At 59.5% G+C, this 10,746-nt stretch overlaps 3 protein-coding genes across 3 annotated transcripts in view; all 3 read right to left on the reverse strand.

Moving 5' to 3' along the window:
* Nucleotides 1-5,739, reverse strand: part of LOC306815367 (maestro heat-like repeat-containing protein family member 6) — a gene marked incomplete at its 5' end in the record, with an annotated part of 63,824 nt that extends 58,085 nt beyond the window's left edge. Inside the window, 2 exons of the mRNA XM_079331938.1 lie at nucleotides 4,379-4,637; nucleotides 5,732-5,739. Coding sequence (XP_079188064.1) covers nucleotides 4,379-4,637; nucleotides 5,732-5,739 — 267 coding nt within the window. The remainder of the gene's footprint in view (nucleotides 1-4,378; nucleotides 4,638-5,731) is intronic.
* Nucleotides 5,365-8,062, reverse strand: LOC306815369 (maestro heat-like repeat-containing protein family member 7). The gene is made up of 7 exons (XM_079331940.1): nucleotides 7,977-8,062; nucleotides 7,666-7,803; nucleotides 7,270-7,446; nucleotides 6,983-7,138; nucleotides 6,737-6,838; nucleotides 6,281-6,383; nucleotides 5,365-6,012 (listed from the first exon to the last, which is right to left on the reverse strand). Exons 1-7 carry the CDS (start codon nucleotides 7,992-7,994, stop codon nucleotides 5,948-5,950), a joined length of 759 nt encoding a protein of 252 aa, XP_079188066.1. The 5' UTR covers nucleotides 7,995-8,062; the 3' UTR covers nucleotides 5,365-5,947.
* Nucleotides 8,063-8,253: 191 nt separating this feature from the next.
* LOC306815368 (maestro heat-like repeat-containing protein family member 6) lies at nucleotides 8,254-9,852 on the reverse strand (the record flags this gene model as incomplete). Its single annotated transcript, XM_079331939.1, has 6 exons — nucleotides 8,254-8,311; nucleotides 8,358-8,495; nucleotides 8,593-8,780; nucleotides 9,009-9,156; nucleotides 9,476-9,624; nucleotides 9,808-9,852. The coding sequence occupies 6 exons, from the start codon at nucleotides 9,850-9,852 to the stop codon at nucleotides 8,254-8,256; spliced, it is 726 nt and encodes a 241-aa protein (XP_079188065.1).
* Nucleotides 9,853-10,746: the final 894 nt, after the last annotated feature.

Raw genomic sequence — 10,746 nt, forward strand, 5'->3', positions numbered from 1 at the left:
GGACCAGGCTGGGAGCTCGAGGGCCACAGCGAGATGAACACACTGGGGGGCACTGGGAGACAGTGGGGACACACTGGGATCAGCTGTGGGGAACTGGGAGAGATGGAAGAGGGCTGGTGTGGCACTGGGAGGGACTGGGAATGAAATTGGAGAGAGTGGGGGAACACTGGGAGAGAGTAGAGTGGGTTGGGGCAATGGGAGAGAGGGTGGAGGTTTGGGATTGAACTGAAAAGCATTTGGAATGGACTGGATGGAATGGGAAGGCACTGGGAGAGAGGGTGGAGGTCTGGGAGTGGAGCTAGGAGGACTGGGAGTGCACTGGGAATGGAATGGCTGTGGAATGAGAGGAACTGGAAGGGACTCTGGTGCCACTGGGAGGGACTGTGAGGACACTGGTAGAGACTGGGATAGACTGGGAGAGCCACCGGAGTCCCTCGGGCTGAGGCACCAGGAGGCCACAGGGATAGGATCTTAGTTTGAGAGAGGATTTTAAAGAGGGCACTCTGGAGTGTTGCCTCCTCTGCACAGTTCCCATAATCCCTTTCCACCAATAGGAAATTAATATTAATAGATAAAAGAGGAAAAAAAACTCCCAACATTTTATTAAATAACAGTAAGCCCACGAGGCAAGAAAAAAAAAAAAAAGGAAATTATTTTAGATATTAAATTGTCAGACCTTACCCCACACACACACCTGGGACAAAAGACCCAAAATGCCAAAAAAGAGAAATCCCCACACACGACACACGGTACAGGCGGCACCGGCTCCTCCCCAAGAGGAAAAACCACCCAGGGGGAATCCCGAAGGAGATGAGAGCCCGGGGCTCGCCCAGCCCTGGACTCCTCCCCAGCTGAGCTGTGCGGGCACGGCCCGGCAGGAGAAGCAGCTGGAGCCTCGGGCTGTTTTCTGTCCCGGCTCAGCCCGGCTCACAGCGGCTCTGGCTGCAGCAGCCCCGCTCTGCTCCTGCTGCACGGAGCCCCCGGGCTGCCACAGAGCAGCTGCTCACTCACCTCCAGGCACAGCAAGGGATCACCACTGCAGCCTCCTCAAATAAAAAAAACAAAAAGAAAATCCTCCCCTTGCCTAGGCCAAAAGTGATTGTCAGCCACTGTTGAGGTTAGCTCAGCATGAAGAGAAAATCTCAGCCTAAGGCCATGGGAAAACCCTCTAGTGATGGGGAGCAAAAGGCTCACTCCCAAGATCCCACTGTTCAGTTATGCAGATTGTTACTAGAGAGTTCAATTACAATTGGTTAATTTTCACTGCAGAAATTATAATATTGTTAATTGCTCTTTCCCATTGGATCTCTCCCTCAGACCCTGCCTTAATCCCTCCCTCCACCCAAGTGTATAAATGCCCCTGATGTACTCTGCTTTTTCTGGTTCCTGCCTAGTACAGTGCACACCTTCCTGTTTGTTGTTTGCACCTGATTAAAGTTCTTTCTCTAAACAATCCGATCAAAGTGTTCCGTCTCCATAAAAGTCGCCAGAGAAATTTTTCAGGGAAACCACCAGTCAGACTGTCCAGGCTTGGATCAGGGGGTTTCAAGCCATGCAAAACCCCACAGTGCACAGAGAGAGCTGCAGAAAACCCGAGCAGCGAGGCTTCAAAATGCCCACACAGGGAACAAGGAGCCTCTCCCTGCCCCAGCCCCACACACATCCTATCCTGGGCTCTCGGGGTTTAGATACAAAAACCATTTTTGGGCACAAAGCAGAGGATCGTGGAATGTACCATCACAGTAACTCACTCCAAGAGAATCGTGTATACAATACTCACATATTTCTATCTTTCTATAGAAGCAGATACTGAACTCTGGATCCAGCAATGTGCACATAGGACAGGAGTGGAGAGGTAGAACAGACACCAGGGCAGATGTGGAATGTATGAACAGAGAGAACCCTCCAAGGGCTTTAACCTGATTCCCAGCTTTTCCATGTTTCAAGGGCTTTGACTGCCAGATTTGAACGGACTGAGATCTCACCGAGAAAAGCAGAGCAGTCTGGAACCAGACACTGCTGCTGGAGTCAAAGTCTGGACTGGGCACATGTCAAATTTCAAAATATATTGAATAAAAAACCCTGCTACCCACAACCTTTCCCAGCCCATCCCTCCTCACACAAAACAAAATACAATGGATCTCTTTCTAAAGGGTAAAAAATAAAGTAAAATGAACATTCAAAGTGTTCCCTGATAAAGACACATTGAGAAAATACAAAATAATGAAGTGTGTCTAGAGAAACCGGCTGTAATTTCTCAGGTGTTTGGCTCAGTGTCAGCTCAGAGCCGGGCTCTGTCTCCCAGGTGCCCAAGTCCCCGGGCCAGCTCTGAGCAGCCTCTCCCGGCTTTCCAGCCCGGCTTTCCCCGGCTCTGCCCCGGGCAGGCTCTCGGTGTTTCCGTGGTGCCCCTGCCCCGCTCAGCTCCCCGTGCCCTGCAAAGGCGCCCAGGCTGCTCTTGGTGCCCCTGGGTGTCACTGAGCGAGGCAGTGACGAGCCCCGGGGCCCAGCAGAGCCCTGAGGGACACCCCTCGTCCCCGGCCTCCCGCGGGACACGGAGCCGCTGCCCACAAGGCCCTGGCACGTCCGGCCGGCCAATTCCTGCTGCCCCGGCCAGCCCGGGCTGCAGCCCCAGGGCTCTGCAGGGCGGGGCTGGGGCCACAGCCTGGCACCGTGGCCAAAGCCTCCCGGGGCTCTGGGCACGGCAGGGGCTACAAGGCCACGAGTCCGGGGATACTCTGTGCCACTTCCAGGCTGTGCCTCTGCTGCTGGGTGCCAGGTGTGGCCCTTGGTGACACGGGTGTGTGTCAGAGCCCTCGGTGATGTGGGATACTGTGGTGCTGCCATGAATGAGAGTGTTTGAGATTGCTTAAAAATCAGTGGCAAGGGCATGAGAAAAACTCAGATTTAATATTAAGCAACAAGGCACAAAAATTTTATTGACAATTGTGAGAGTCCGTGTGAGCCTCTCGTCTGTTTCTGCCCAACGACCCTCGCCTGAGGCCTGCGCTGGCCAGGGATGGGAGGAACGCCAAGTGACTGTTCCGCAGGTGATGCCTACCAGGACTGGTTTCTCATGACAACTAGTCACGGGGAGTTTACTAAACAAAGCTCCCACAGATGGAAGAACAATGGACTGGTCCAGTATGGGCTGCCCTGCATGTGTTCATAACAACAAAGATGGTTTGTTGTGTGCCTTGAAGCGTCCTGTTTCCACCTGTTCCTCAGGGTAACGAGCGCCACATACAATAGTCCATAAATCTTCCCACCTTTTGGCCAGAAGCCACTCGCTTTGGGAAAGGACTATAAAAGTGACTTTCTCAGAGGAAACCCCCGAGATCTCCCCAGACGGCAACAGACATCTATTGGCTGGCTCCACGAGGATTCATCTGCCCGTCTTGGTAGCTATAATCCCAACCCCCCTTTCTCTCTCTCTCTCTCTGTCCCAATATTGCATTTTGTTTGGCACTAAATAAAGTGCATTTCTGTGAAAGTAAACTGATTTTGTCCCCTGCTGTGTCTTTTGCGCTCTGAGATCCATAAAAGAACCAGTCACGACTCCCGCTCAGGTTGGGCGGATCGTGACACCGTGTAAAATTGTGCCCACAGCATCCCTCCTTTTGGCATCCTGGCTGGTGTGGGTGCCTTCCTGAGGAGGTTCAGGCCTTTGGGGAGCTGCTGTTCCTGTGCACACCCTGGTGACTTTTCTCTGGTGTCCTGAGCCATGTTGACAGCAGCGACTCTGCAGGCCAGCTGCAGGACACATCGTCCTTGCCATGGCAGCAGCAGCTCTGTGGGCCCTGAGCAGAGTGTCAGGGGGTGTCGGCCTCTCCTGAAGCACTCGGGCAGCTGGACAGCAGCACAGGAGAGCTGGGTGACGCTGGCACAGCTCCCAAAGCCCAGCCAAGCCCAAGGGGCAGCTTTCTCCAGCCCCACGCTGGTGGGTATGGCTGCAATGAAACATTTAGATTCAGAGTACTGAGGGTTTGAATGGCCAAAAGAAAGGGGTAGGAACCACAGAAGTGGCCCAAAACTAAAGAACTCTAATGGAAAATAAAACAGGGACAATGCCTAGAAACCGAACATTGTACTGAGACAAACTCTGAGGGCCGAAACAAGGAGGGGCGTGACAATATATCCCCTCAGGGGGAGAACTTTCTAGAACTAAGCAACCACTAGGGGAAGAGAACTTGAACCAATTAGCATAACCACTGTGGACTGTGGGAAGAACAGTTAGGTTTGCCACAGAGTAAGAAATGCTTTTCAGGATTTGAAGTCAACGCCTGGCTCTTTCTTGGTGAACTGTGGCTGCCTTTGTGCCCCAGCCAGGCCGACTCGCAACACGCTGCCAGCACAGCTTCAGCTGCCGCCTCCTTGTCACCATCGAGGGGTCCCTGCTGAGCCCCACGAGGCCTCTGAGCGCCAGGTGATGCATCTCCCTGGCCTCTGCCCACTGCGCCTCGCCAGCAGCAGCCAGGGACTGTGCTCCAGCAGGGCCTGCTCGGCCTCCTTGTCCCTCCCTGTCCCAAGGCAAACCAGCCTGGGCCCCTCGGGGGTGTCCCCACCGTCCTGCTGAGGCCAGGCCTCCAGGCCTTCTGCCCCAGCCCAGAGACGCGTCGGGGAAGCGCCGGAGCAGCCGGCTGGCAGGAAGAAGGGCCTGCCTGGGGAATGCTCATGGCCTCTGCCCGCCAGTTCCTCAGGGCTTCCCACCAAGCCATCCACACAAAGCCCTCCTGTCCCAGCACAGCCTCCCGCCACCCAGCGCCACACGCATCCCGCTCACGCCTTCCCGCTGCCTTATCCTGGCTGGCCTCGGCAGCACCGCATCCCTTCATGGCTGCCACTGTCCCGTGCCCTCCAGGCCTCCCCAGGCCTGCCTGGCTGCTGGAGGAGCTCCAGAGGAGCCGGATCAAGAGGCACCTCAGAGCCCTCAGCAATCCAGCCAGCAGCACACGGGCAGGACACAGCTGGCCCTTCCTGGCTGGGAGAGGGCTGCTGGCCATCTCCAGGGACCAGGCTCTCAGCAACGCCCGCCCCAGCTCCGGCCTCTGCCCAGCCGCTCTGTCGGGAGCCTTAAGGCTTCGGCAGAACCACCAAGGCCAAGGGGCTTTGGGCCACTTTCCCTTGCACGCCGCACGCTGGGCCAACCTGCCCAGCACAAGCACCCTTCTTCCCCTCTTCCCCATTGGCCTGAAGACTCTGGCCACCAAAAGAAAGCTCCTGGACCTCTGTGTATACCAACAGCAGTTTATTATTCCTACTAAATTACTAATTTGCTAATTTACTAAATTACTAATTTACTTATTTACTAATTTGCTATTATACTAATTTACTAAATTATTAATTTACTAAATTACTAACTTACTAAATTACTAAATTATTTTCAGTAGGCAAAAGTAAAGTTGATGAAAAGTTGAGCTTGTCCCTGCAAGCTCAGGTGGCCCCAGCAAACACAGCCTCCCACATCAGTTCTCCACAGCACTCCAGCAGCAGAGACGGCCACGGCCACCCAGGGAAGGCCGTGACTTCCAGAGCCGGCGGAATCCATCTCGCATCCGCTGGAGTCGGGAGGAGGGAACGCTCTGTGCAGCTATGCTTATGTACAGAGCTTGATGTGCCAGGCATGAGATGGCAGGGCTGATGTCATCTGCCATGTCCTGAAGAGCTGGAAGAGAGAGAAACAGAGGCACAGTCAGAGCCTGCATCTGCGGGGACCTGGGGAGACCCTCCTGACCCGTCCATGCCCCCCAGCTCTTGCCACGGCCTGGAAGCAGCAGGAGGCAGCAAGGAGCAGCTGGAAGGTGCTGGCCCGAATCTCCTTGGCACAGGCCCCTGAAAGGTCTCTGTGCTCTGCCCACGCCGCCCCTGGTGCGCGCAGGGAGCAGAGCCCTCCGCAGCCCGGGCAGGGCACGCAGCTGCCATCGCCAGCCCCGCTGCCAGCGCGCTGGCCTCACTCACCCCTGCACATCAGCTGGAACTCTCGCTGCTTCTCCTTCAGGACGCGCCCGGCCAGCCCTGGGAACACAGAGCCCGTCACGGCTCTGCCCAGCGGCACAGCTGCCCCACAGCGGCGCTGGCAGCCCTGCGGCCGCAGCACCTCCTTCCCCTGCAGGGCTCAGCCGGGCCCTGGGCGCACCCTGCCGCCCAAGGGCACGGCTGGCACAGGGCGGCAGCAGCCCCGAGGGCAGGCGGGGCTGCACGGCCCGGCCCGGATGGCAGCAGCTGCCGGGGCTGGGGCCGAGCTGCGGCAATGGGGCGGGGAGGGAGCCGGCCTTGTGCTCACCCATGAACCTGACGGCCGCCTCTCGCAGGGGCTCCTGTGGGCTCTGCAGGAAGGGCAGGGCCTGCCGCAGGTGCTCGGCCGCTCGGCCCCTGTTCTCTGCCAGCTGCGGAGAGCGACGGGAGGGAAGGGTCGGGGCGGGCTCTGCCCCTTGGCCCCGGGATCCCCTGCCCGCACAGCCCCGAGGGGGGCAGAGGGCCCGGCAAGGTGCGGTGCTGCCCCGCAGCAGAGCCCGGCTGGGTCAGGGCTCCACCAGCTCCTGCCTTGGGGCCACGGGAGCCTGGAGAAGAGCCCGTGTGGGGCACAGCCCAGGGAAGGGAGCAGCGTGTGGGGCACAGGCCGGTGCCCCTGGGTGCAGCACTGGGCAGGGGCCACAGCTGCCAGCCCCACAGACTGGGCACCGTGGGCAAGGGATTCTCCAGGCTGGGGCTGGGGCTGGGGCTTGCAGGCTGTTCTTACCAAGCACTCGCCAAACCTCCACATCTGATCTGTCATCACCAGGTGTTCCAGATCCCTACTCTTGAGGAAGCTGACTGCAGCAAGCAGCGTTTCCCGAGAGGCCTGCAGAGAGCCAGAGATGCACGGCAGCCCAGGGCACAGGAGCTGCCTCCCTGCGCCAAGGCCAGGAGGAGGCTGGGGCCCACGAGGTGCCAGGGTGCAGGGAGACAGCTGAGCGTGGGGACAGCAGCGCCCAGGAGTCCTCACCTCTGCCACGCGCGTGTTCTCATTGTGGCAGTGGAAGAAGAGCGGGAGCAGGCTCTTGCTCACGAGCATCTTGAGACATTTTTTCCCCTTTGCCTCTACCAACCTCATCACCTCTTGGAAGAGGCGAATGCAGAGCAGCTGCACATGGTGGTTGTCCTGTTGGAAGGGAAGCAAAAGCCCTCCACATCAGCTGCTCCAGGCCCCTCTGTGCACAGGCCCAGGAATCCATGGGACACCACACTTGGGGGCAGCACCCAGTGGCCGTGGCTGGGGACACAGAGCCTTACGTTGTCCAAGAGCGGCCAGAGCGCGGCAGCCAGCCGCAGGGCGGTGGGGCTGGGTATGGCCAGGTCTCTGTGCAGCAGCAGAGCGCTGAGCACGACGCCGGTCATCTGAACGATGCCTTCATCTGCGTCCCGCAGCAGGTCCGCAAGGCTTTCAGTCAGGCTCTGCATTCTTTTGTACTGCATGGAACACAGGGCTGGCAATCCCACCCTGCTGCTGCTGCTGCAGCCATGGAGCCCAGGGGCCGCAGGCCTGTCCTGCAGCACTCGGGCAGCTGGGCAGCAACGCAGGAGAGCTGGGAGCAGCTGCCACGGCTCCCAAAGCCCAGCTAAGCACAAGGGATTGCTTTCCCCAGCCCCACGCTGCCAGCACAGCTTCAGTCACTGCCTCCTTCTCACCATTGAGGGGTCCCTGCTGAGCACCACCAGGCCTCTGAGCGCCAGGCGACGCATCTCCCTGGACTCGCTTTGCAGGTGCCTGGCCATGATCTCCAGGATGCTGTCACCCCAGTGACTCAAGTACAGGAACTCCAGGACCTGGAAGGCACAAAGCAGTGCCCGGGGTGCCCAGCTGGCAGGAGCTCAGAGCTGCCCAGGGCTGGGCCAAGGCAGCAGCACAGGGCACGGGCACGGTGCCAGATGGCAGCGGCTGTGAGAGGGCAGAGAGGTGGGAGTCAGCTCAGCGGGGCAGCGCTGGCCATGGGGCTCACCTCCACAAGGAAGGCCATGGCGGGCAGTTCCCAGTCTGAAATGCCTTGCCCCAGTAGCTCCAAGAGGCAGGATACGATGCTGGGACACCAGATGACGCAGCCCTGGCTTATCTCCCTGGTGTGGGGGGAAAAGACACCATTGCCCCTGAGCCGGGTGGGCAAAGCTGTGCCAGGGCTGACTGCCCGAGGCCTGGTCTGTTCCCGAGCAGCCCGTGGGCACTTTGGGAGGCGGCTGTTCCCGGGCACCCTCCTCTCCCAGCCTTTTCCAGTCTGCTCTTCATTCTCTTTGTGACAAGGCCCTCTCACCCATGCGCACGGGAACTGTGTGGGGCACCCTGGGCACAAATGGCAGCAGCAGCAGCCTGGAGAAGGGGGTCTCACCTGGCCAGCAGACGCATGGCATAGTGGTGGGTGTCAGCACACAGCAGCGTGTCCCAGCCCTTCTTGCGTTCCATGGCCAACACCACAGGCTCACACTGGACTTGGTAGAGCAGGACCTTCAGGGTCTGCACTGCAAACCTGTGTGCACAGCAAAGCCCAGGTCACGCTGGCAGCCCTGCCTCCCCCTTGGGGGCATGGGAGGGATGGGGAGACTGGCAGGACTGGGATGGAGCACCTTTGGGGGTTGGTGGCAAGGCCGAGTTGCTTCTGGCATCCCTTCCAGAAGGTATCAACCTCCTCGGGTGTATACAGCGTGCTGATGTAAGCTTGGAAGAGCAGATGCAGCAAGAGATGGGGGAAATACTCCAACACTATGGGTGGGCACCAGGTCAAGTTGAAGACATTCCACAGTGTCACGGTTGCCTGGAAAAAATGAAGCACCCAGAGACAAGAGTAGGTGCCAAGACATCCATGTGGCAGGGCCTGAGCGTGCGAGGGAGAGGCCGGGGGAGACACCGTGGGAGCAGCCGGCCTGGTGCCCCAGGTTCAGCGCAGTGCCTGAGGCAGGGAGATGCAGCTGTGGGGAGGACAGAGAGCTGGCTGCTCCAGAGGTGGCCTAGGGGCAAGCAGAGGTCAGTTGCAGGAACTCACAGCCAGAGCAAAGACGCCTGTTTTGTCCCCATCGGAGGTGTAGGCATTGTCCACTGGCCAGGCCCTCAGCAGACTGAGGAGGATGAGCAGCGCCGGCTCCGCGGTGCCAGTGGAGGTCAGGATCAGCCCCCACATGGCCGCAGCAGCTCTGTGGGGTCAGGGCTCTGTGTCAGGGGGTCCGGGCCACAGCACCGTGGCCTGGGCTGCTGCAGGGGCCCGCGCCGGCCCTCAGCCCTGCCTCTGCCCACTGGCCCCGGCCGGCGGCGCCCAGCCAGCCCACGGGGGTGCAGCCCCGCGAGGGAGGGAGCGTGGCAGCACGCTCAGGGGCTGACATGGCAGCACGGCAAACGGAGGGGCCGCAGGGGCCTGCAGCTGTGCGCCTGTGTGGCACTCAGCAGGGACAGGCTCTGCAGGGTAACGGGGGATGAACCCTAAGGCCTCAAGGCAGGTGGGGCTGCCCAAGGTACCTGTCACCCGACGGGGCCCAGCGCAGGAGAGTCATCAGCACATCGTAGGGGTATTTCTTGGTCAGCTCCAGCAGGCTCCTGTCCAGCCTGTGCCCAGCAGACTCATTGGCCGTGAGCCACTTGTGGATGTATCTCACCATGGCGGGCACCTGCAGAAGGCACGGGGAGACCTGGAGACCTGCCAGAGCAGCAACTTGCCCAGCTTCCCCTGAGAAGTGCTGCCCTTCCCACCACATTGGGCTGGGCCTCAGAGGCTGAGGGAACCCAGCAGAGCCAGCCTGAGGCGCCACACAATTCCTGGGGTGATCAAGCCTTGGCCACAGGCTGCTTACTTGCATTGGATTGGAGACACCCTTCTCCACAAGCAAATCCAGCATGGCAGCGCTGGTCTCAGCACCGAAGAGGTGCAAGTTTGCCAAAGGCCCAGTGCCCACACCAGCGGTCTCTTCCCGCCAAATGGACGTGATGAATTCACAGACCATCTGCAGGAGAAGGGCAGGAAGAGAGGGAGAATCCATGGAGTGTTCCAAGCACGGTGCTGGGCTGAGCAGTGGCAGCAGGCCCAGCCCAGGTGGGGATGGCTGCAGTACCTGCGCTGCTCTGCGGAAGCGGCCACGGGCAGGGTGCTGCTCTTGTGTGCGGTCCATGGCTGCACCTGGCACAGAGCGAGCGCAGCCAGGGCTGAGGGGCTGCGGGAGAGGCCGGAGAGCAGAGCCCAGCCCTGCGTTCCCAGGCAGGGACAGCCCGGCATGCACCAGCCCTGTGGCCCAGCTCTGGCACTCACCCTCCTGCTGCAGCTGGAGCTGCTGCAGCTCTCCAGGCTGCTGCGCTGAGGCAGCTGCAGCCTCCTCCTCCTCCTTCACCCAGGCCAGCTTGGGCACCCTGGGGGGTGTCTGCTCCATGTCTCTGTTTGCACGGCTTGCAGGAGAGATGCCTTGAAAAAACTCCAAGATCAAGTGCTGCAGTTGTGCCTTGAAGGCCCAGCTGCAACAGAGAAGCCTTGGGAAGGCTGAAGGACAGTAAGTCCTGCAGTCTGTCCTCGAGGTCACCTGCACAGTAAGGCTTTGGGAAAGCTCCGGGTCAGCAGGGAACGAGCTGGCTGTGCGGGGGCTCCTCACAGCAGCGCTCTCTCCGTCCTGTCCCGACGCGTGCACTGAGCACTGTGGCGTGGCCGTGTCGCCGCCAGCACCTATGTCACCACGTGTCACAAAGGGTCACCCTTGTGCAGTGTGCTCTGTTCCATCCCACGGTGACCTCGGTGCAGTGTGTCA

The sequence above is a fragment of the Erithacus rubecula genome (genome assembly GCF_903797595.1).
Source record: "Erithacus rubecula genome assembly, contig: scaffold_429_arrow_ctg1, whole genome shotgun sequence".
NCBI lineage: Eukaryota > Metazoa > Chordata > Aves > Passeriformes > Muscicapidae > Erithacus > Erithacus rubecula.